The sequence below is a fragment of the Saccostrea echinata genome, unplaced genomic scaffold, assembly GCF_033153115.1.
Source record: "Saccostrea echinata isolate AGI-Se365-2 ecotype Australia unplaced genomic scaffold, CSIRO_AGI_Sech_v1 ptg000030l, whole genome shotgun sequence".
Classification (NCBI taxonomy): domain Eukaryota; kingdom Metazoa; phylum Mollusca; class Bivalvia; order Ostreida; family Ostreidae; genus Saccostrea; species Saccostrea echinata.
The window spans coordinates 24,246,945-24,273,472 of NW_026889779.1; the positions used below are offsets into that span (position 1 = coordinate 24,246,945).

At 35.4% G+C, this 26,528-nt stretch overlaps 1 protein-coding gene across 3 annotated transcripts; it reads left to right on the forward strand.

Annotated features, from left to right (window-relative positions):
- LOC133197569 (protein retinal degeneration B-like) lies at window positions 1-25,808 on the forward strand. 3 transcript variants are annotated; one of them, XM_061333666.1, is made up of 22 exons: window positions 1-170; window positions 2,340-2,472; window positions 2,968-3,171; window positions 5,614-5,859; window positions 6,616-6,960; window positions 10,792-10,887; window positions 11,260-11,328; window positions 12,304-12,318; window positions 14,053-14,145; window positions 15,789-15,917; window positions 16,695-16,875; window positions 17,182-17,389; window positions 18,212-18,869; window positions 19,772-19,915; window positions 20,229-20,377; window positions 20,541-20,663; window positions 20,911-21,027; window positions 22,192-22,337; window positions 23,089-23,238; window positions 23,625-23,808; window positions 24,080-24,208; window positions 24,373-25,808. In XM_061333666.1, the coding sequence occupies exons 1-22, from the start codon at window positions 93-95 to the stop codon at window positions 24,697-24,699; spliced, it is 3,924 nt and encodes a 1,307-aa protein (XP_061189650.1). In that variant the 5' UTR covers window positions 1-92; the 3' UTR covers window positions 24,700-25,808. The 3 variants fall into 3 exon arrangements, with proteins under 3 accessions (XP_061189650.1, XP_061189651.1, XP_061189652.1); XM_061333667.1 differs by lacking the exon at window positions 12,304-12,318; XM_061333668.1 differs by lacking the exons at window positions 11,260-11,328; window positions 12,304-12,318.
- Window positions 25,809-26,528: the final 720 nt, after the last annotated feature.

Genomic DNA, 26,528 nt, shown 5'->3' on the forward strand with positions numbered 1-26,528 from the left:
GGAGTGATACATTCAGATTGGACACCAGGGACAATTATGATGTGTTCATTGAGTGACCGACATTAATTGGAAAATTAGAATTAATTAACAATATGCTAATTAAGGAGTACAGGATCCCCCTGCCTATGAGTGTGGAGGAGTATCGCATAGCCCAGCTTTACATGATACAGGTGAGTTTAAAATACCTGTAACACAGCGAGGGACAGGTGTGAATTGATATGTACCAGGTACATTGATTTCTTGAGGAGTAGTGGTGTTTATAAGGCTTCTTTAGAACCTTTAAAAAAATTTAACAGCACAGTCTGAAGAAAATGAATCAAATTCTGAGTGATTCAGTGTTGTCCAGTTGTATGCCACATGTTGATTGAAAACTAGAACAGTTTATGTATTGATAAAATGCCTATTGTCCATCTGTCTGTCAGAATTTTTCAGAAATTCTTTAAAATATGGTATAGAAGTTCCAGTAGACCAGATCAAGATGATCAAATAAAGAGTTGAACAATCATGTACTGACTTCTTAATTTCATTGATTTATATGTTGCTACATGTATGTTAAATAAAAATTTATTGATTAAACTGTTCAATTCTTCAAAAAAATCTACTGCTCCAACTTTTTTTTACTTGATTTGAACGAATACAAGTGTTGACTATACAACATGATCAATATTTATCATAAATAATAACTTGAACATTGAAAGGTTCTTTGGTTATTTAAAATAGAATATCTTTAAAGTTCTTTCAGATTCTGACTTCTTATTCATGCAGTTTTGTCCCCGGCTTTCACTGAAAGTGGGGGATATTAATTTGCATGAGTCTGACCATCATAACATTATGTCCTTGTCTAACACTCATTTCCAGTTGATATCTCAAAACGCCTTTGAGCTTTTGCAATGAAATTTTATACCGATAGCTCAGTTTAACTTTAAAAAAAAAATATTGATTTTTTTAGGTCAAAGACCAAAGTCAGATTTTCATATATTGCATACATAGTTTACAGATAATAACTAGTTCTTTGTTAGGTTTTACATGTACAGTGAAACTAAGGTCATGAATTTCTTTAACTTAAAAAAGGACCCCTGTTGATTTTAAATCAAAATCTAAAAGGTTAAGGTTGACCCTTTTTTTCTCCATCTGCATTTCTTTAGGTCTTCCACATACTCTTTTCTTTTTTTCTTAAGTGGGGGACACAAATTCCTTGAATTACTGATTATTATTGTCAGAATTCCAGTCAGTCACCTTGATACACCAAATGATGTTATTTTTGACTTACTACAGTTAGTGTGTACAATCATTAGATGAGATTTGAAGCTGATGACATCTTAATGAAGATAATATGGTAAATTTATGACTGATATGGAAGCTTGAGAAATCTTTCAGCTTCCTTAATAATAATAATCACATGGCTCTAACAGGCTACTGACTTCATCTAAAAGGTAATTACCAACCCAAAGTGATAGATCACACAGCCTAAAGTACAGTGGTATTCCTGTGGCTGAGACAGGCTTATGTAGAGTTGTATGCTTGATTACAGTAATAAGTTCACACCGGTGGGGCAGGCTGATTAGAGTTCTGTCAGAAAGGCTTCCAAAAAGAAAAGAAATAGTTTTAGTTTTTGCACCACGGAAATGAATTTAAGCTTTTGAGAATCAAATCACTTTCTATCACTGATAAATACAAATTCAGCCATCAAAGAAAATGATTTCAACTCCGTATCATTTCTACATTGTATTTCACAGTTTCAGATAATATAGATTTGGAAATTCAAATAAATAAAAAACTCAAGCTCCACAGCTAGACCACATTGTATCATAATTTGAATGGAGGCATTTCTTTCAATCAGTTTAATGATGGCCAGGAGTAGTTGTGTATTTAATAATGCTCTTGCTTTTTCTGAGATGTGTGGGTATGTCCTATCTGCCATTTTTTTTTAAAAACTGATTTGAGTTTCTGTTATAGTTAACATTCAACATTAGACTACAAGTTAGTAATACCAAGTAAATTTAGTATAGGGCACTGCATACATATATTTACATGTGTTCATCTTAAGAAAAACAGCGTAAAGTGAGTAAAGATCATCAAAATAAATCCTCCACATGAATTTTACACAAAAAGAACATTCATAATTATGAAAATCTTTACAGATTGCATGTGAAACTATACTCATTTGGCTAGTATATTAAGTCATTATGACTTTTTTCCTGTCACAAAAGTCATTAGTCCCCCAGGTTTCATCCGAAAGATCTGTATTTTTATGAATCTGATCTTAGCTTTTTTTTTTTTTTTATAAAAATGTATTGCTCAACATGTTTAAGGTTTAATTAATCATTGCTGTTTTCCAGAGAAAGAGTCGTGAAGAGAGTCATGGAGAAGGAAGCGGGGTGGAGATTATCACAAATGAACCCTATGAAGATGGTCCCGGGGGGAAGGGCCAGTATACCTATAAAATCTATCATGTGGGGAGCCATTTACCAGGTGTGTAAGGGGTCAGATTAGGGCTACATGTTAGAGGGCTATGTAAGAAAAATGACAAAGAAACACTAACTTACATGTCTATTACATATGTGAATGCTGCTTCTAGATTCATGTATTCTATGTTTAATAACCTACAATGAAAAGTTATGTGCCACGAAATGTATAATCAATCACCATGTAAGTGACCAGTTATAAATGTTATATAATGAAAAGTTCATGCTTCATAAATGGGTGCATGATTGTTGGGGGGTTGTAGAAATTACAAGTACTTTATCAATTATCACTGCTATCAGCATCACTTGATGACAATATCAGCAGCTGCTAAATCCAGAGCTCTCAATCCAGGAAATTTCTTGTGTTACGAGTAATCTTATCACCTTATCTATGTAAGGTTTATGTTGCAATAGGGGAAAAAAGTGTTGCATTAGTATTTCAAATAAACAAAGTTGTAACACAGAGAACTTTTTAAATATACTAGTATTTGATTTAATGTAGGTTGGTTCCGAGCTATTCTGCCGAAATCAGCTCTTCGTGTTGAGGAGGAGGCCTGGAATGCGTATCCTTACACAAAGACTCGATACAGGTGCCCCTTTGTGGAGAAACTGTATCTGGAGATAGAGACCAGGTACCTCAACGATGCCGGAGAGGAAGATAATGTATTCAATCTGTCCCCATCTGAACTCAAGAACAGGGTCATAGGTGAGCTTAGAAAACAGTGAGATAATGTATTCTATCTGAACTCAAAAAACAGGATCATAGGTGACCTTACCACCAAAACTCCAAAACAATATCATAGGTGACCTTAAAAAAAAATAAGATAATGTATTCCATCTGAACTCCAAAACAAGATCATAGGTGACCTTAGAAAATGGTATTCGGTCTGAACTCCAAAAACAGGGTCATAGGTGACCTTAGATAACGGTGAGATAATACCCGACAACATCTACTGATATTTCATTTTTTTTTTTTTTTTCAGTGAAAAACAAGTTTTTCTTCAAAATCAGCAAGGGAATACAAAAGAAACAAAATCAGTTGATATTTGCTTTTACTTTTGTAATTTTAATTTCAATGCAAATTAAATTTATTACAAGAAAATGTTATGCAACAAACACATATGGTGTAAAACACAGAATCTGGACAGAGTAGCTGCATTTTTGAGTTTATTATACTTAAACATTTGGGGTAAGATGTTTTAATTTTCTAACAGAGTCCTGTAGATCAAAACTGCATATAAATTTAGATGAAAAACTAAACACTAGCATTTTCCTTAAATGGGCAATGAAAAAGATGTAAGACATCAGAGATTAGAATTTAAGTTTCTTTATGTCTCTGATATACATCTGTCACAATCATAAGCCCCCCTTTTCCTGATACATTATTTCTGATTGTGAATCTTTATAGCCATTATCTTGATTACTGTCTGCTGTGTATATATTTGGAGTTCAGAAACCCATATTTATCTGATTATTTGTATAATATTGTATTGGTGTTCTTAACTTATGACAAGGGCCAACAAGATCAAAATAGATTGAAAGTTTATTACCGGTATGTCTGCATTGATATCTGATTAAAATCAACTTCTAAGGAACATTGTCACACTGATGTAACAGGGTTTTTGTTTTGTTTTGAACAATAAATTCACATTTTTATACTATTAATACAAAAAATGATTAATTCTAACCTTAAAGGGTTTTTATCACGTATCTAAATTTCTTAAAAATGAAACACTATTATATTCTTGAAACATATTATTATCGTTTAATTATGAAATAATGTTGAAAACGGCCGTAATTAGATGATTAAACGCCCGTAATATAGGGTCCTCGAAGTAAAAATCTCCACTAATTAGATAGGGGTCACGTGGTACTGAAACGTCATAGGTGTCAATGGTCAATAGAACTCGTAAAGCTTATCGTACGAAAAAAATATATTGAATAGATTTTTATGCTAAATAAATAGAATACACAGTATGGCCGGTTGAAATTTTGACATAGACTATATTCCTTTGGTTATGGACGGTCAATCTTTTAGGTATGAACGTTTAGCAGAGAGAAATAACCCGAAAATATGCCAACAATTGGAGAAAGGTCACCGAAGACGAAACCTTTGACAACTCGGGACTTCAACTAAATAGAACGAATTACTAAAGTTTAACTTCGTAAACATTTATAAATATGGGAATGTTAAATTCCTCTTCATTATTATTTTAATTAATTATAAATAAATAAATCCTGTATATTTTCTATCTGTTCTAGCAGTGCATATCATGTACTAGAAATGACACTTCTTCAATGGCGCCGTACGCCATTACGAAGTTCACAACATTCCCACTAGATTCTGTGCGACTTTTAAAAAATGCGCGTTTGTCATTTATTATTTTTTTTAAAAATATCTTTCCTTAAAATATTTTATAGGACAGAAGAAAAAAAATCGTGATCGATTGGGCATAAACGATTGTTCTGAATGGAGATAAACGCCATCGCATTTGCAGAGAAAGGCCCCCCTTTTATCTCTCGACCAAGTCCAGGAAATGTGGGGAACAATTCTTCCTAAAACTTTTCTTGTGCACATTTGTGCACCATAAAGCCATAAATTATACCTTACAAGTTGTCAATTATTCAATTATCACTTAATTATTTTCTAACAAGTTTAAAAGACACAACAAATGAGCCCTTTTGCATACACAATAAGTACTTCGCTTGACCAGGATTGACACCTATGACGTCAGAGCAATGGCACGTAACATCGGCGATCAAAATATGCATATTGAGAAATTCAAACTTTGAATCGCTGAAACATAAAAAATTGTAATTTTCTAGCAAAGTTTTTTAAATATATGATTTTAATAGCATGTAAACTTTGTCATATCAAAAAATTTTGAAACGTGATAAAAACCCTTTAAAGGAAATTGGAGTGTATCTGTAGTCTATCTGAATTGGTACCGGTGATCCTCTAATATGTTATAGGCCAAATATGGACTGATTTTCTAAAGACAAACCAATATAGAAAAAGTGTGATAGGAAATCTTAACTATAAATGATAAAAACTTTCTATTGATAAAAAAATTGAAATAAAGATGAATGACAAAACTTTCTAGATCTGGTTTCCATTGTTAGTCAAACTACTATGAATCATTTATAGATTACTTGGACATTGTCAAGGACCCCATCTCCAGTGGAGATTACAAGAAAGAGGAGGATCCGAAAATTTACAAATCTCAGAAGACAGGACGTGGTCCTCTCACAGACAACTGGAGAGCAGAGTATGCCCGCGAGGCCAAACTTCCAGGCAATAATAAATGTATCATGACAGCATATAAACTGTGTCGGGTTGAGTTTAAATACTGGGGGATGCAAAACAAGATTGAGAGATTTATACATGACATAGGTATGTTCTGGAACAAACACATGTACAGGTGTGTAATAAACAATCAGTTTTTCATTTTTAAACCCCTGCTCTGAAGGAGAGGGGGTATACTGTTTTACCCTTGTGTGTTGTCTGTCTGTCTTGCTTTCTGTGTGTCTGTCACAGTCACAGTTTGCTCAGCAAATGCTCATAGCAGATTCTTTGTTTGGGCATGCCATATGGTGGGATTCATTTTTGTACGAATCTGATCACAACTTCCTGTTCATCCACACGTCCGTCTGTACCATACAAAATAAATTTTGGTTGCAGTTTTCTCCGCAACTACTCATCACAGATGCTTGAAAGTTTAGCACACTCTTTGTTTAGGCATGCCATATTGTGGGATTCATTTCTGTACAAATCCGATGTCAATTTCCTGTTTATCCCTGGGTCTGTCCATAACTGAACTTGTATATTCACATCAGAGAGGGGGTATTACTAGTGAGCATTGGCTCACAGACTTCTTGTTTGCTCATGCAGTTTTAGTTGATGAATTACTACTGAAATTCATGTATTCAAAGAAGGAGGCAACATTTCTGTTTTTACAACCTAAATTTCACTCAATAAAATTACATGTACTCAATTTGAAAATTGTTTGGGGAAGAATCCTATAATTTTGTTCCCATGATGAATTCTTAATGAAAAATATATCAACAAAGAAAAAAGTAGTTCCATAAAGCTTAACTATAAAATATACCAGTATTTATAACACAATCTTTTGCTGATCGTATTTTGCAGGACTAAGAAAAACTATGCTTCGAGCTCATCGCCAGGCTTGGTGTTGGCAGGATGAGTATTACGGACTAAAACTCAGTGACATCAGGCGGCTAGAGCTGGAAACTCAGTTAGCTCTAGCTGAGAAAATGAAAATTACATCAGAGGAAGAGGCTGAAGAGGAAAATGAGACTGAGGTCAAAGAAACACCAAAAATCCCAATCTCCACCTCATTTGATCAGGCTGCAGCCATTAAGCGACAAGCGTCTGACCCAGATTACCAGGGGAAAATCACCCCCGAGAGCAGGAAACCATCATCAGGGACCATACATAAACGCTCCCTTAGTGGGTCAACAAAGCATAAAGGAGGTCAGTAGCTGTCTCAAAATTAAAATTTAAAAAAGGATTTGCCACGCATTGACACAGACAATATTGGTTGTTAAAATTTGTTTTTGTTTGTGTTTTTATTTCAATGAATGGAGTTTCCTTGGTTACTAAACATAGAATGTGTCACTGAAGTTCTTTCAAAATGATACTGCTTGTATTTTTGTTTTGCTCCAATTTAAAAGAAATTAGTTTGCAAAACTACATCAAGAAACATAGTGCTCTTTATCAGTTTTGAATGTAGATGAATAGTATTCTTAGGTTAACACTAAAAAATGTTTGATAATGTTACTTTTACAACAGATCTGGTCTGGTTTCATTTAAACTTGGTATGATTAAAAAGAAATATCAAGATTATACATGTATATAATGTCATAAATTTTAAACTGTTAAATATTACAACTTAAAGGAGCAATTCTTAACAGTAGAGCTACAGTCTCTTCAGAGATTTTTGGTCATACTCAGATCATGTGTCTCCTAGATAACCATTAAATCATAATGAGCCTGCCCCAATCATGATCCTAAAGCTGTGAAATGTTTGAGAGCTGTAAGAATTTGGCAAGGGTATTGATTACCTTTCACAATAAAACTAATATCTCTCATGATTTAAGATACAGTTATAGGCAGCTCAGCTCAGCCAGAAGTAAGTCTAAATAAGAGAAAGATGAGATTGATTTTTGGAATTCATTTCTTGTGAAATTAAGGATATGATGGAAACTGAACATAAAGGATATAGACTAGACTGAACTGTTTGTCTTTTACACTAGGATGTCTAAAAAAGTGTGGGAGGTCAGACAAGGAAATTTATCAGCCTCTAGAATGTGTCTAATTATTCCCTGAGGCTTTAATTCCTAAAGTACATTTTCACGCCTACAGATAATATTTATACCAGGCATATCCTGATTCTACAAATCTATGAGGGAAAGTTTTACAGTATTTTAATTATTATGCATACATTAAATAAATAAAGATACACTAGAGTTTTGTGTTTTAATTTTCATTAAATATCTTCACTTTTCATATGATGGAATTTTCAAAACATAAGTATGTATAACTAAGTATTAATTAGATCTTTTTCCTTTAGCACATTATGTGTAGGTTACATTAAGAGACATTTGAAATGCTGACCAGTATAAATCGTGGGTGGGGTGTGGCTGACTGGTATAAATCATGGGTGGGGTGTGGCTGACCGAAATAAATTGTGGGCAGGGTGTGTCAACAGTATCAAACACACAGCTATCAATAGTCCTTCAAGTTCAGCTCTCAGATTTCTAACAAAAAAGAAACGTCTGCATCTTCTTGATTTCCTAAAACTTTGTAAATAGTAGGATAAAAGTATTATTTATCCGATGTGGTTGAAATGAAATGAATGCTACATGTACATGTCTGAATTTCACAAAGAATCAAAATTGATGTTAACTTCTTTTTACTTTTATGCCCCCAAAATCGAAGATTTGGGGGCACATAGTTTTTGCCCCGTCCGTCCGTCTGTCTGTCTGTCTGTTTATCTGTCTGTCTGTCTGTTTGTCCGCAAAAACTTTAACCTTGCCCATAACTTTTGATTGGTTGGAGCTATGGATTTCATATTCCAAATGTTTATTTTTTGTGACAAGACCTTTCTTTGGGTACCATAAAATTTGACCTTGTGACCTTGACCTTGGAGTTTGACCCACTTTTGCAATTTTTTTTCAGACTTTAACCTTGGCCATAACTTTTGAATAGTTGGGTCTAGGGCTTTCAAACTTCACATGTGTATACCTTGTAACAAGACCTTCCTTCAGATATCAACTACTTTGACCCTTTGACCTTGACCTTGGAGTTTGACCTACTTTTGAAAAAACGTTAACCTTGGCCATAACTTTTGAACCGTTGGTGCTAGGGTTTTCATACTTCATATGTGTATACCTTGTGACAAGACCTTCCTTTGGATACCAAAAAACTTTGACACTTTGACATTGACCTTGGAGTTTGACCCTGTTTTAAAAAACTAACCTTGGTCATAACTTTTGAACGGTTAGTGCTAGGACTTTCATCCTTCATATATGTAATCCTTGTGACAAGATCTTCCTTTGGATACCAACAACTTTGACCCTTTGACCTTGACCTTGGATTTTGACCTACTTTTGCAAAACTTTAATCTTGGTCATAACTTTTGAACCGTTGGTGCTAGGGCTTTCATACTTCACATATGTAATGATTGTGACAAGACCTTCCTTTGCATACCAACAATTTTGGCCCTTTCACCTTGGAGTTGACCTACTTTTGAAAGACTTTAACTTTGGCCATAACTTTTGAACGGTTGTTGCCAGGGCTTTCATATTTCACATGTGTATTTCTTGTTAGAAGGTCTTTCCTTAGGCACCATTAATTTTGACCATTTGAACTTGACCATGATGATTGACTTACTTTTGAAAAACATTAACCTTTTCCATATCTCTTCAATGATTGATGCTAGAGTTTTCATATTTCAAAGGTATATTCCTCGAGACAAGGCCTTACTTTGAGTACCAACATATTTGATTTGCATTTGAGAAAGTTTAACCTTTGATATGAGTTGCTGTACGAGGGCATCAGTGTTTCACAAACACATCTTGTTATAAATTCAGAAATATGAAATTTCTAGATAGGACAATTTAGTATGTAATAAAAACCTTTCCTAAGGTACATAATATCAGAATTGCACACAGGCTATGGAATTTACTTTTAATTTTGTCTATAATGTAGTATTTTTCCAAATTACAAAGCTTGCTGTAAAACTTACCATTTTAGCTCAACTGAGCTGAAGGCTGAAGTGAGCTTTTCTGATCAAAATTTGTTCTTTGTCTGTTGTTGTCACTGTAGTTGTTGTTGTCATCATCGTAAACTTTTCACATTTTATCTTCTTCTCCAGAACCACTGGACCAGTTTCAACCCAACTTGCCACAAAGCACCCTTGGATGAAGGGAATCAAGCTTGTTCAAATGAGGGGCCACACCCTCTTTCAAGGGGAGATAATTAAGAATTGTGAAAATTTAAAGATAACTTTCAAAAATCTTATTTTCAAAAATCACTGGGCCAGAAAAGGTGAAATTTTTGTGAAAGCTTCATTACATAATGTATATTCAAATTTGTTCAAATCATAACCCCTGGGGTTTGGGTGGGGCCACAACAGGGGATCAAAGTTATGCGTAGGAATATATAGGGAATATTTCTTTTAAAAATATCTTCTCAAGAACAGCAAAGTCATGATTAGCTATGTTGATACAGAAGTATCCTCAGATAGTGAAGATTCAATTTTGTTCAAATTGTGACTCTAGGGGTCAGGTGGCCTCACATTAGGCATGATAATCAAAGTTTCCATGAGAATATATAGGAAAAATCTTCTCAAGAACAGCAAAGTCATGATTAGTTATATTAATATGGAAGCAAGTTTGTTCAAATCATCACTCTGGAGGGTACAGTAGGACCACATATATATTTAAACTTTTCAGTTCTGAACTGATTTCATCGTCGGAAATCCATGGTCAATCTCGCATACGCTTATTGATAATGTATCAATAAGTGTATGCAAGATGGGCCATGGGTTTCCGACGATGAACTGATTTCTGCTTTTTGCTAACCAAAGTGCTGAGGTGAGTGATGTGGCCCATGGGTCTCTTGTTTTTGTCAGAATTACGAAATTTACTGTGGAATTTACCTCATTTTTGTGTATATGGTTATATTATAAATTCATATTCATCAGAATTGCAGAGTTCACTTTGGAATTAACCTTATTTTTGTCGATATGGTTATGTTAAAAAGAATTACACAGACCTTACCTATTTTTGTCTATTATAGGATCTTTCCATGACATCTCGACCTCTCGGATGTTTGAGAGCCTTGAACAGCTTCAGGAATCTAGCTCCGAGGATGAAGAATTTTTTGATGCAAAAGGTGTGTAGGGTAAAACAAGACATCACTCTTAGATGTAAAAGATATCATTCTTAGATAAAAAGCCTGTCCATTTTGTACAAAGAAATCTTCACATTTTTTGTTTCTAACATTTATGTTAATGTTGCAACTTGTTTTGTCTTTTGTCTGTGTAGAAGTTCTACAAATGTGGATGCTTGCAATCACTGGTCTAAACTTATTTTTCTGAGGAATTTAAATAGGATTTTTTCTTAAATAACTATATATATAATTTTGTTTTTCTATGTTGAATGCTTCTTTATATTTCTGTTGTAAAGATATAACCCATCTTAAGTTCTAGCCTTTGTGCATGCCTGATTAGTTGTCTCTTCTACTGTGAGCTTTGTTGTCTAACAGGGCATCTAACTCCCTGCGATGAGAGTGAATTCTGGTCTGATGAAGGATCAGACTCAGCTCCTAACTCAGGTGAGTGTTCTCAATGAAACAAAGAGTAATGAGTGTGCTCAATGTTACAGATTGTGCTCAATGTTCTAGAGACTATGGTCTGTTTATTGTGCTTAATGTTACAAGCATGGGATGTTGTGATACATTTTACAAGCTAAATAGATTTTTTTTTACATCACCTGAGTTACTCAGGTGACCTGTTGCTGACTGTTTTTCATCCCTTTTTCTCAATGGGATGGAGAAAAAACTTCTAGATATCTGAGGGTTTGAGATATTGAGGTTGAAATACATGAACAAAAAATGGTTGGGATTTCCAACTCACTTCAACATACCATACCCATGAAATTTGAGATATCAATGTTCCAGATATTAAACTTTATTTATTATTTAATAATCGTTTTTTCCACTGTACTTTATCAGGTATGCATACTGATTTTCAAAATGCATCAGCATGGGTTATTAAATCAGAGTGCAAACCTGTGTGATCTCCAGATGTAATGCAGTGAAAGATGAGGTCATTTATTCCTTAATTGTTAATTAAAACTGGCCACCAACATCAGAGAGGTTCTAATGAACTGTAAGGGTTTTTGCTCAGTTTTTGAATTACACAATGTACAAATAATTCATTTGATATATGTTGCCTGCATGATGCAGTGGTAAGAGCATTTGCTCTAGAGTTGTGGAGTGGAGTTGAACCTAACGTTTTGGGATTGAATCCCACTGTGGGACATGGAGACCAATTCATCGGAGATTCTGTGTCGCAGTGGGTGCTGGCATGAAAAAGATCCCTCGATGCTCAATGGCCCTGAATGCCAAGTATATAGGTCTAAAATTTGCAGCCTTCCACTGGCAAGTGGTAGCGTTTCAATATGAGTGAAAAATTCTCGAAAGGGACATTAGACAAACAAAAAAATTATTTGATATACTAGCACTTTTTTAAAAACAGAATCGTTAATATGCATGCGTTTGTGCTACAGTAATTCTATTTTATTCCAGGCTTGACTGGAAAAGGTTTGTTGTATTTGGAGCTACTGCAGATTCTCTGTACTTTCTTGAAATATAATCTTTGTTACATTGTTTGATCAAATAACTACTTACTATTGATGAGATGAACTAATATGTAAAGTTAGGACAACATAAACTTAAAATCCTTCTCTCCAAAATAAAGAATCAAATTTATCATGAAACCTGACCTCGCTCACTATAATCATAATTGATTTTTATAAATTGACTATTAGAATTTTCTGTAAATCGTTTTAATCCTTATTTCTTATAACCATGCCTCTTCACCAGCAGCAAATCATATATTAGGTCAGTTCATCCATAATATAAAGCACCTTTCACTCCTTGCCCACCAACTATTTTTTTTAAACATATCACTTACTGTAAATGTCTTTAATTCCAAGTGTTTAATATTTCACAATTTTCTTTGTTGGTACATTTCACGATGGTTAAATTTTGCAGTTTGACAGTGAATTTCTCACTGTTAAGAACAAATTATTCTTTAAAAACTAAAAAAGTTGTGGTAGATTATTCATAACAAACCTATCCAGTAACTTATAACCCACCAATTTTATTAACTTAGATTTCTTACAATGTATGATTTCAATGAAGTACTTTTTTACAATAATGGAGTAGAAAAACAGGGTTTTAAAGGGTATGGGGCATATTTTTTATGAATGCTACATTGATATGTCAACAATGTTCACGATGGCTTAATGTTCGCAGAAAATTCTTTGATCACGAATATAGAAAAATTAAAACCATCACAAACTGAAAAGAAGAGGGAATTCTTACCCTATAATAGGTTTTATTCCAACTTAAATCATTTGGTTTCCTTTCATTTGAGGTCATGTCAAATAAATTCAGTTCTTATTCATCAGGATATTCTCCATGATTATTCCGTTTCCTATGAAATGAAGTGTGAGATGCTAAGTAAATGTGGAATTGACTAATATAAACTGAACTCCATTAATCCTTCACACTTGTCATTGGATCTGAAGTGAGAAAGGGTGTGGATGCTCATTGTGTTGTAATAAACTGCTGCTGTTACTGACTATATTATATAGTATCTAAAAAGTCAGTTTGAAATCTTATATTTAGGGGGAGGGGTTGCTTTTTGTTTGGTTTGGTTTGGGTTTTTTTTTTTGAGTTCCTAAGAAGAATGTGAATGTGTGCTCCCAAAAGTTTGATGATATTTTATAAATTTTTCTTGTCAATGGTCATCTTGTGTTTTATATAATTTCTTTACTGTACAATTTTTTTATTGCATATCAATTATTTTATTATATATATATATATAAGAATGTCCACTTCTTGAATATGAAAAGCATTATTTCTGATATAAGTTTGCTGGTCAAAAAAAGAAAAGCTGAGATTTCAAATACCTGTAGCTTATTTGCTTATATTTTCTTCTTCTTTCAAGAAGTATAAACAAGTCTTTGATAATAAACTGCTGTAAACACTCTCATTTTCATGCAAGAAGTTCAATGCACTTTACAGAAAAATAACTTCAAGATTTATGGAGATTTTTTTTTTAATTGAAGAGCAGCTTTGTAGGCAGTGTTCATGCTAGCTAAGAAATAGAATGACTTTTCTAAAATAATGATGATTTAACAATTGATCTTGGATATTATATATCATATACGTGTGCAATTCCGTAAAGCAGTTTATTGGTATTAAATTATTGAAAATGGCAAGTTGTGTAAATTCTTTATAGCAAATAATCCATTTTTTATTTTTCAGATGAGGAAGAGAAGCAGGATACTCGGTCAGAACTAGTGACGAGTGGAGATGAGTATGCTGACGCTCGGTCTAACATGTCTGAGGACCAGATAGGTAAGCAACATGCTCGGTCTAACATGTCTGGGGACCAGATAGGTAAGCAGCATACTCGGTCTAACATGTCTGGGGACCAGATAGGTAAGCAGCATACTCAGTCCAACATGTCTGAGGACTAGATAGGTAAGCAGCATACTCAGTCCAACATGTCTGGGGACCAGATAGGTAAACAGCATACTCAGTCCAACATGTCTGGGGACCAGATAGGTAAGCAGCATACTCGGTCTAACATGTCTGGGGACCAGATAGGTAAGCAGCATACTCGGTCTAACATGTCTGGGGACCAGATAGGTAAGCAGCATACTCAGTCCAACATGTCTGAGGACTAGATAGGTAAGCAGCATACTCAGTCCAACATGTCTGAGAACTAGATAGATAGGAAGCATGCTCGGTCTAACATGTCTGAGGACCAGATAGGTAAACAGCATACTCAGTCCAACATGTCTGGGGACCAGATAGGTAAGCAGCATACTCAGTCCAACATGTCTGAGGACTAGATAGGTAAGCAGCATACTCAGTCCAACATGTCTGAGAACTAGATAGATAGGCAGCATGCTCGGTCTAACATGTCTGAGGACCAGATAGGTAAACAGCATGCTCGGTCCAACATGTCTGGGGACCAGATAGGTAAGCAGCATACTCAGTCCAACATGTCTGAGGACTAGATAGGTAAGCAGCATACTCAGTCCAACATGTCTGAGAACTAGATAGATAGGCAGCATGCTCAGTCTAACATATCTGAGGACCAGATAGGTGAGCAGCATGCTTGGTCCAACATGTCCGAGAACTAGATAGATAGGCAGCATGCTCAGTCTAACATGTCCGAGGTCTAGAGAGGTAAGCAGCATGCTCGATCCAACATATCCGAGTATCAGTTCGGTAAGCACTGGGCAGCATACTCCTTTCAACACATCTGAGGACCACAAAAGTAAGCAGCACACTCAGTCCAACTTGTCCAAGGACCAGATAGGTAAGCTGGATGTTCGGTTCAATACAACTGAGGAACAGATAGGTGAGCAGCATTCTCAGGACCAGATACATAAGCAGCATACTTGGTCTAACCTGTCCGAGGACCAGATATTTAAGCAGCACATTCTGTCCAACATGTCATAAGGACCAGACCACTCTTTTTTATGTGAAGGTACATTTCTTCACAACCTCAAATAAAAACAAATTGATTAAATAAATTATACTCAGTATATATAGTGATTTCATAACTGTGTTTTGTGATTAGCTGGAAATTTACAGTACAAGTATATAGCAGTAATAGTAAAAAGAGATTAGTGAGTTTGAAGAATTGTTTTGAATGTGAAGGGCAACCATTTTCGAGACTATTCATTTTCTCTTGATTATAAAGCATAATACACTGCATTAGTATTGTTACTCTAGATGTACTTTCTCCACTTGGGATTAATTTACATTATTAATGTGGTCACAATTTTTCTGCAGAAAAATGTCACAGCATACTTAAAGTACATTAAGGACATATGATGTCGGTCCAAGAAATCTGCATAGTTTTCTACTCACAGATTGAACAGAAATTGTGAATCCGTAGAATTATGGTAAAAAGCACCTAGCAGTATTTATAAGAAAGTGGATGGACTTGTTAATGCATTATCATCTATTTTTCTTCTTATCAGACACATCCCTTGTGAAAAAGATGGAGCACTTCCGCCAGCAGCATTTCAATGTGGAGCAGAATAAAGAGATATCCCCTCCATCATCCGCAGGCTGTAAGACCAACATCCTCTTCTTGGTACTACATGGAGGTAACAATTTACAAGGATTAAATCAAATAGAGCTTCATTCAAAAATATACTGACAGTCAATACATGCATAACTAGTGAATACCAGAGAAATTTGGCTACTGCATTTATGAAAAATTCACATAGAAGTTTAAAAGCATACTTGATTCTGATGAGCTGGGGAGCTTTGATAACACTGGGGATGACCAGAGACACACTTGATTGTGAGCCGGTATTGCGCACACATCAAGCCAAGTGATGCCATTGAGCTGGAAAAAATTTTATAGGCTCAGGTGGCTTCAACATGGCGTCCTTGGAGGTACATGTATTAGCACCAAAGTGTTTTATTCTAAGACATGAAGTTTTTGATTGAGGTACTGTGGTGAAATGAACATGATTGTATAACTATAGTCCTTCTCTATGTTAGGTAACATTTTGTGATAGAATACAGTCAAACTTCATTATCTCTAACTTGATGGGACTGAGAAAAAACTTAGAAATATCCAAGGCTTCGAGATATTGAGGGTAAAATACTTAAGGAAATAGTTGTTGGGACTTCCAAATCACGTCGACATATCCATGGTATTCGAGATATCCATATTCAAGATACTGAAGTTCAGCTGCACAATATTTCCACTACTGTATATTAGCCAGACAGCTCAATTCTAAGCACTGCTTTACCCTGCTTAGTTCAGCTCAGTTCAATTTTATCAGAATCAAGTATGCTTTAAGATGTTTCACGAGGACACAGGTATCAGTAATCAAGTGTATAATGTATAACATTTTAATTCTACATTTAAGGAAACTTGCTTGATATGCATATTGACCATGTGCAAGCTTCTAAGAGAAGTGACTTCAGCACGATAAAGTCCACGTTTGAGCAGGTGATGAGGACACATTATCCTGGTGCTGTGGGCCACATTGCCTTTAGACTGGTATCCTGCCCTCAGATCTGTACAGACACTGTCAACCTTCTTGCCAGGTGAGCCTTGAGATCACTTCAGAAATGAATAAAAAATAATCCTAAATTTCTATCAGACTAAGAGATAAGACATGTAGCTTTCTTATTGTAAATCTGTGGATCATGCATGTATGAACATTAACAATCAATATTTTCATTGTTTGATGTATTTCTTAAAACTTGCTTTGCTCACATTACAAATTAAATAAAATTAATTGTATTGCATGCATCCAAATATTTTTTCATAGAAATTGTGTCATACCAGTAAGTTGTTTATGTCTGGTACATATGTACTTGTATAATAGGGATATATACACTTTTCTTCAGCCTTAGTCCTTATGGATACGATTCCCAAACTCCCAAGTCCCAGGATGCATCATTCTGGACCCAGGATTTTGTACCTCTGGGAGCCATTGCTATGTTTGCATCTTCTAATCCAGAGTATCATGAAAGTGTCAATAAAATGGTGGCCAAGGCCAACCTGGTGTACCAGGACTTCCTCAGCTCAGGGGAGGGCAAGGGATTTAATGGGCAGGTAAGGCATGGCAAGGGATTTAATGGGCAGGTAAGGCATGGCAAGGGATTTGATGGACAGGTAAGGCATAGCAAGGGATTTAATGGCAGGTAAGGCATGACAAGGGATATAATGGACAGATAAGGCATGGAGGGATTAATGTACAGATAAAGCATGGCAAGGGATTTAATGGACAGGTAAGGCATGACAAGTGATTTAATGGACAGGTATGGCATGGCAATGATTTTAATGGACAGGTGTCTGGTGATGTTATTGGACAGTTGAGACATGGCAAGGTATTTAGTAGCCATATAAGGCATTGAGAGTATTCATAAGGTCAGAAAAGGGCAAGGGATTTAATGGATAGGTAAGGCATGGCAAGGGATTTAATGAACAGATAATACATAGAAGATTTCATGGAGAGTAGTCACTAGGTTAAGGGAGGGCAAGTGATTTAAGGGAGAGGTAAGGCCTATAAGGGATGAACACGTAAGGCAAGGAAGGTATTCTGTAGGTCAGTGGAGGGCAATATAATAAACAAAATATGACAGTCTTGTAGGAGAACAAAGAAAGATTAAATTATGATTACTGTATACAGGGAAATTCTCACCCCTGTTTTATTTTTGCCCCTTTAACCCTCGCTGCAATTGGGCAAATTTAAAATGGGTGAATTCAAAGAAAATGGCATTATCTCTTTTAACAGAACTGTTTATGGTTGAATTCAAAATAGGGGAAAATTGTTTGCAGGTATGAAAGAATGAAAATAACCCTGTATACAGTATTTGTTTAATTTGTGGTAACTGGCAGTGAAAAGGTTATAGTATTTGCAACTGTTTGTTGCAGGTGTGTCTGCTGGCAGATTCCACCGGGTCCTTGATGGCCTATGATGCCCTGACAATGCCTGGTCTTCACTACGGGAGAGGATTGAGTACATATGACAGTAACAACAGTCTAAATGAAAGCAACCCTCGGTGCTCCATCGTACGAACATCTGACTCCAGCCATCAGTTAAGTCTTAGTGACCCTGATCTCTCAAAGTGCTGTGAGATCAAAGACTGTGTGTGTAACACAGTAATGTCTGACAAACAATTAAGTAAAAGTGACACACTGTCCACTGACTACAAACTGAGGAGGCAGAACTCTGCACAGAGACAATCAGGGACCCACCTCCATGTGAATGAACACCCAGAGCATGTCAGACGTACCAGTACAGGGAGTAACTTTGATGGAACTTATCTCAAGCTGGACTTTGAGGTGTCTGAGTTCTTTATGTTGGGTGCTCCTCTGGGTCTTGTCCTTGCCTACAGGAGAATGACCATGGGGGATGATGCCCCACCCCAAAGTCCCATGTGCAATCAGGTGTATAATTTGTTCCACTCCAGTGACCCTGCAGCAGTGAGACTGGAGCCTCTTATCCATGATTCATTCAAGCTTATTCCACCTGTAAAGATCTCAAGGTACAACAAGTTTCCTCTAGGAAATGGAGAACCTATCCATGTAGGTATGTATATAAGGTATTAACACTATCCACTCTGAGTAGACAGTCTTATATCAGCATATCCTATCACTTTTTTTCAGCACCGTCAATCCTCCTGGTTTGAGAGATCAGGGGAGTCCCTAATCAGATCTTGCCTATATACACTAGAACAAGTCATTTTCAATCTGCCATTCAATTACAAAATACAGTAAAACTTAGTTATAAAGAACTTGGTTATAAGGAAATCTCAGTCATAAGGAATTTTTGATGAATCCCCTTGGTGACTATTTACTCTGTATCTAATACAGATATACAGATATAGAGAATCTAGGTAATAAGGAAGTATGTTAGAGGTCCTTCTTTATAACCATGTTTTACTGTAGACAGAGATGGGATAATGGAAGTCACCATATCTACATATATATATCTACATATCTATATTCTGGAAATACTTTAGAAGCCTATAATTGTCACAAATATTACTAGTGTCCTGAGGGAGCTATGTGATACAAAGCCAAGGTCACTTACACAAAGTGAAGGTCACTGAATGAAAAGATGTAAAAGTCATGCTATGGCCTTATTTTTGGCTGGGAATTTGACACATGAATTGGTGAATGTGTGTACATTTTAAACAGAGGTCATCAGTCACGTTCAGTTGATTCAAACTTTTAATATCCCTGGCTTAAGCTATGCCTGCATAAAGCTATATATTCTTTTGTTAAGATGTAAAGGGTCATACTTAACAAACAGGTTGCTATGATTTAAGGATGTGTATAGATCCCAAATTTATATAATGAGTCTTAGGCTGTCATGCAGAAATTGTTGACGATCACACTTTACACAAAGTTTTGCAGCATTGGGTTTATGAAATATCAGAAGTAGGATCAATAGTGTATAATTTAAGTGGATTATTTTGAACATTTCAGTGGAGACGGTACAGAGTAATCTGAATTTGTTTACCAATCGTCGCTGTTCATCAGGTCCACCATTACAAAGACAGGGGAGTATCACCAGTAACATATCTCAGATGTCTGGTCTAGGCGAGTCCACTGTGTCCTTCATCACCAATGGTTAGTATTCAATTACCAGTAGTCAGTATTAAATTACCAGTAGTCAGTATTTAGTTTTTAGAGGCCAGTTTTAAATTACCAGTAGTCAGTATTTAGTTTTTAGAGGTCAGTATTAAATTACCAGTAGTCAGTATTTAATTACCAATGGTCAGTATTTTGACTAAGATTTATAATTTGACAGTGACCAGTCAGTGTTATTTCTGATTGACTTAGATTTATAATTTGACAGTGATTGACTTAGATTTATAATTTGACAGTGATTGACTTAGATTTATAATTTGACAGTGATTGACTTAGATTTATGATTTGACAGTGACCAGTCGGTGGTGGGGCAATAAAAGGGTGGACTATGTCCTGTATTGTCCTGAGGTGCTCCACACATTTCCAATCTCCGCCCTTCCACATCTCTTCCATGCCAGCTTCTGGGAATCTTCTGATGTCACTTCCTTTATCCTCCGTCAGGTGAGGCTTATTACCTGTAAGCTAAAATAGAGTGTAAAGCATTGACTGATGAAGTTAGCTATAAGATACTAGAAAAAAAACCAAGTGTATCATTATGTTGCCCTTCAGATACACTTATATGGCATAAATATACTAAAGCTTTGTTTATTCTGTAAATTTTCAGGTGCTTAGATATGATGCCTCACTGTGTGAGCACATAGATGATGAGTTAGATTTACAGTCCAGTCTGATAGGGAAGTCTGCACGGGAAAAGTGGTTAAAACGCAGAACAACCATAAAGGTCAAGGTAGGTGGTAGAAATACCATGAAGATCATGCTAGGTGGTGAAAGAACCTGATTCGGATACATTGTTAAATCAGGGAATGTTATTTCAGACATAGCATAAAGATGAGAATCAGTGAGAATGGTTTCAACCCCATTTTGAATTGAACTGTGTTTTCTTCTTGCTTTATAATTTGATAATTTCACCATCAAAGATGGAAAGTGTACCAATTATAAACATTTCTTCTGGCAACCAATTTTATATTTGACAGAATTTACATCCAAATCACAGAGGGAATGATGTCATGGTGCTTGAGGATAAACCACAGGTTATCACAGCTAGGTTCATGTATGGTTCGTTCGATGTCACATCATTGTCAGGCGAGAAGGTAAGTCTGTTATTAATATACAGGTGTATCTAAAGGAGAAATATCTTTTCATCACTTTTGTGGCTCAGGCATCATGAAATTGGCCAACGTGTCTATTTATTAGTTCACCTGAGTCAAAGGCTCAAGTGAGTTTTTCTGATCAAAGAGTGTCTGATGTGCATGTCTTCTGTAAACTTTTCACATTTTTGACTTCTTCACAAGATCCAGTGGGCCAATTTCAACCAAACTTGCCACAAAGCATCCTTGGGTGAAGGGAATTTGTTCACAGGAAGTGTCATGCCCTTTTTCAAGGGGAGATAATAAGAATCCATGAAAATTTTAAGGCATCTTTTAAAAATCTTTTTCTCAAAAACCACTGGACAAGAAAATATGAAACTTAATTGAAAGCTTCATTACATACTCTAGATTAAAGTTTGTTGATATCATAACCTTAAAAAAAATGTTCTTGAGAACAGCAAAGCCATGATTAGTCATATTATAATAGAGGTATCCTCAGGTAGTGTAGATTCAAGTTTGTTCCAATCATGACCCCTGGGGGGGGTGGGGGCAGACACACAGGGGGCCAAAGTTTTACATAAGAATACATAGAAATCATTTTAAAAAACATCTTCTGCTTAAGAACAGCAAAGCTATGATAAGTCATATTATTACAGAAGCATCCTCTGGTAGTGTAAATTCAAATTTGATCAAATTTAGATTGGGTAGGGTGGGACCACAATGAGAGTTCAGAGTTTTATATAGGAAAAAATCTTTAAAATTCTTCTGCTCAAGAACAGCAAAGCCATGATTAGAAATATTGATATAGAAGCATCCTGAGGTAGTGTAGCAGTGTAAATTCAAGCCCCCCCCCCCCCCCCCCCCCGGTAAACTTTTCAATGCTGAACTGATTTCTGCTTTTTCCTAGCCAATGTGCTCAGTCAGTTGAGCATTGTAGCTCATGGGCTTGTCTTTTTATCCATCCATAGCTTTGAACTATCAGCTTAACATCTTTAAAGTTACATAACACCCCAAAACATACAACTTTTGTGTGATTGTTTAACTTTTTATTTGGAATATCCACTGGAAATTCTCCTCAGTATGACTGTCTTTTAATGAATATTACTTAGTATCAGAATATTATTCTGAGGTATAAGGAAGATTATCAAAGATGAATCTTTTCCCCAGGTTGATGTTCATGTGATGGACCAGCTCAATGGAGAGTGGCAGTACATGGGAACGGATGTCACAGATAAAAATGGAAAACTTCAATTTACAATTCCAGCCAGTAAAAGCCTCCCACAGGGCATGCACCCAGTCAAAGTGGTGGTCAGGTACAGACCGCAGGGCCAATATTGGAAATATGAAAAAGAAAGCTTCTGTGAAATAAATGGAATATAGTGAAGAATCGATAAATTTTTCGGGATCATTTTCCGTTAGTAACCACCCCCCATGAATTGACAACCTTGACAAATATTGATCAGTATATTCTATCTTTTATGATAAAACCTTGGCCTACAAAATTATGTCCCCACAAACCAGTAAATTATAAGCAATTTTACAAGGATTGGCTCTCATGAATTATTTAAATGTAATTCCACTGTAAAAGTGCTACTTTCTTCTGTATAGTGTAATTTTTATTAAGAAAATGCTTCAAAAAATAAAATTGGACTACTGCACACAGATCCAATAGAATTTTTTTTTGGCAATAAACTCTGTACCCACAATCCTCTGTAAATTGCATATGGCTGCTCAAAGTACATTCTCGTTATAACCAAACAAAAAATTGCAGACAGAGAATAAAAGTGCTCTTTGTTAAAAATCTGCACTTTAGATTTTTGGTTATGGAAATGCAGCTAACATATGACATCATCATATGTCAATCTAGACTGAGTCTCATGCGGTATGAAGAGGCATATCTAAGTTAAAAGTGTAAGCTAGAATGTTAAAGTTTTGATGGTATCCAGTAAAATATACACAACCACTCTCACCCCAATAGTTGGGCTGTCAAGCATATTAGGAAAAAAATAAGTAATATTCCTTGCAGCATTTTTCCCTTCTTATACATGTCATATTGTTTTGTAGGGGTGACCACAGTTCAGCCGATTTTTACCTGTGTGTCCTCCCCCCTAAAACAGAGACAGTTGTATTCAGTATTGATGGTTCCTTCACTGCCAGTATGTCTATCTCGGGGAAGGATCCAAAAGTCAGACCAGGGGCGGTGGATGTTGTCAGGTGTGTGTAGAGATATGATCAACAGCATAATTTTGTTTCGAGTCTTACATGAACACAGATTTGATTAGCATTGCCAGGTTAGGAGAGCAAAATTTACCAATTAGAATGCCAGTGCTTAAGTTTAAACATTATGATGAATGTAATGTGTTATTATATGTAGGGAACTGTTTGCTTGAAACAGTGGACAACTTAATGCAAGTCTTTCTATAGGATTTTAGAAGCTGAATGAAAATATTTGAAAAAAAAAAAAAAAGAATCATGATAGCAAACTATGTTTTTTGACCAATGTCCAATATTTTAGGCTGTTTTTAGTTAATGTAGTTTTTATGGGTATCGGCAGTTGCTGATTATGTTATTTTTATGAAAGAAACTCTATTAAATTGCAGACACTGGCAAGAGCATGGCTACCTGATTCTGTACGTGACGGCCCGTCCAGACATGCAACATAAAAAGGTGGTGTCCTGGCTTGCAATGCATAACTTTCCCCACGGAATGGTAGCATTTATGGATGGTCTGTCAAAGGAACCTCTGAAACAAAAACTAGCATACCTCAAATCCCTCCAGTCTGAGGTTAGTGTACAGTCAGTGGTTTGTCAGGATTCAGAGCAGGAGAGATGGTTAGAATTTGCTGAGCTGCAGATATCAGTATCGGAAAACTAAAGTGATTTATTAGGAAAGGGGGCTTATATTAATTGGAAGGGAGGATGTGATTTTTACGCAGTATCTTATTAAATCTTGTGGACGTATGCATATGTTATTGATTAATGTGTTAATTAGTGTTGTGAGTTGGTAGGTTGTGTATGAATTGTCATCTGATACAACTAATTCCTCCTTGTTTTAGGCTCAGTTGCTGTTCAAGGCAGGTTATGGCTCAAACAAGGATATCTATGTCTATAAGGAACTAGGCCTTACTCCTCAACAGATATATATAGTAGGAAAGTCCTCCAGGAAACATATGAGTCATGCTCAGGTATGTTATTCATATTTTTTGAGTATATTATGATCAGCTGTATTTAATCACAGCGAAGTGGCTGCACAGTGCTTAGTAAAACCCTTTATGTTATACATAAGTACCAATAATTATAATTTTTCCTGTTTTGCACAGAGTAAAATTATAACTGAATTTATTTTCAGGTACTGAGTGAGGGATATGCTGCCCATCTGAGTGACCTTCGTGCACCGGGAACAACCAGACAAGCAGTGGGCAATGCTAGACTCTTCATTCAGAAAGGAGTTTTTACCAAGACATTCAAGTCTGAGGGTAAAAAAGCATTGAAAAGGGTGTCTTCTAACCCTACCCCAGCAGGGGATTTTGTGAATAAGCATGACGGACATTTACATACAACAATATCAGTTGCGCCGGAGGGACATACCATCATACAGCAAGGTGGCGCCACTAGTAACAGAACACGGGGAACGTCTCCAAAAACAAAAATTACACTTAAAGATGTTCCAAGATAATGAATGTTACATAAGTAAATCTCTTTTATACGCTTCCATAATATTGATATAGTATATTTTGTGATAACAAAGTTTATGTGTCATTATTGTTATTGTATTAAGAGTAGCGAATCTTACATTTTTACTTTTAGAGAGAAAATGCCCAATAGCTTAGCGAAATCTCTGTATCTCTAGATTTTAAAGCATTTTTGTCATATTTAGTTGAAAACATTGTAGAAAAAAGAATTTTACTGAGCCAGTAATATAATAAATGTATAGCCAAGAGCAAGGTGCTTAGTAGACATTCAGAAAGTTCAGAGAGTCTACACATTTACACACAAACTTAGAAGACATTCAGGAAGTTCAGAGAGTCGACACATTTACACACAAACTTAGAAGACATTCAGGAAGTTCAGAGAGTCGACACATTTACACACAAACTTAGAAGACATTCAGGAAGTTCAGAGAGTCGACACATTTACAACATTTCTCTAAGCAGATGACTGTGTTTTTTCCTCCCTCAGTATTACTGATTTTATAGTCCTATATGGCCTTTTTTTTCCAGGCTCGCTTTTGTTACTATTTTTAATATACAGTTATATATACATTTAATTTTGAGTTTATTGACTTATAATAGTCTTGTTGAATATAGTAAAATGGACATGAGAATGGAATCTGATTTTAAGCCTTGCAGCCTATATTTGTTTTAGAATTGCAGGCTTTGATACTGAAGTGATGGCATAATTTCAGCCGATTTTTGACACAAAAATTTATTTCTAATCTATTAACCATGCAGGTGGATGATGTTACCATAAGCCTGAAAGTTATTAGTTTTTTTTTGTATTGGGATTTTAATAAGATACAAATAAGGAATCATTTACATTTACAGTTGTACATGTGTTTACTTTTCAAAATACTTTTCAAAATGTTTTGATTTTTTGACTAGATGTGAGACAATCATTTTCCCTCATAGGGAACTGTGTTAGAATTTCTCTGTCTCAATGTTTCACCTTTATTATTTACATACAAGGTTATTTGTAATAAAATGTGAAGGAGAGGTTTTATTATTTTTTATGGAAATGGATTGGAATTTTTTTTCTGCCATTCTGTTGCAAACATTTTAATTTTTTTTTGGGGGGGGGGGGGGGGTGGGGTGGAAGGGGGGTCAACATAAGGTTGATCCACAGTAAATTCAATTGCTGTGCAAATCTTACGTATAAAAATTTAATTTATACTATAAACTGTCTGCCATGTCCATTGCAGTAAACCCTCAGGATGTTTAAAATTCAGATCAAAAGTGGTAATAAGGTATGCATATCAGTAACTACAACATGTCTAAAAGGGGTTAATCTACATTCATACTCATCAATATACAAAGCAAGGGTTTTCTCCTTCTCAGCAATATCCATATATGGAACAAGGTTAGGTAAGCCCCTTTTTGGCCCATTTGTTTGATGAACTGTAGAAGAGTCCTGTATTCATATTTAAATCATGATATGTGATTATGATTATTTCAAAACTGAATTCATTTAAAAGTAAATTCATGCACAAATGTCATTGCATGTTCAAAATTTTGAACAATTTTTTATTTTCTTTAATTTTTTCATTTTTGATCAATTATTATGTCGGTAAAAGAACTCTACAGAGCTTGTGTTAGTTGCTACTTGTACATCGGACATTAAATAAAATTTTCTGATTCTGATTATGTACATTTTGCTTCAGGGAACACAGTACACTATCAAGCTGATACACTACCAATTTTGCATATTTAATTGACTAGTATCAGATACATCTGTTTAATATGTAAATCAAGTATAGGCTTGTTTGCACTCTGTGCTTTCAAGGCAAAA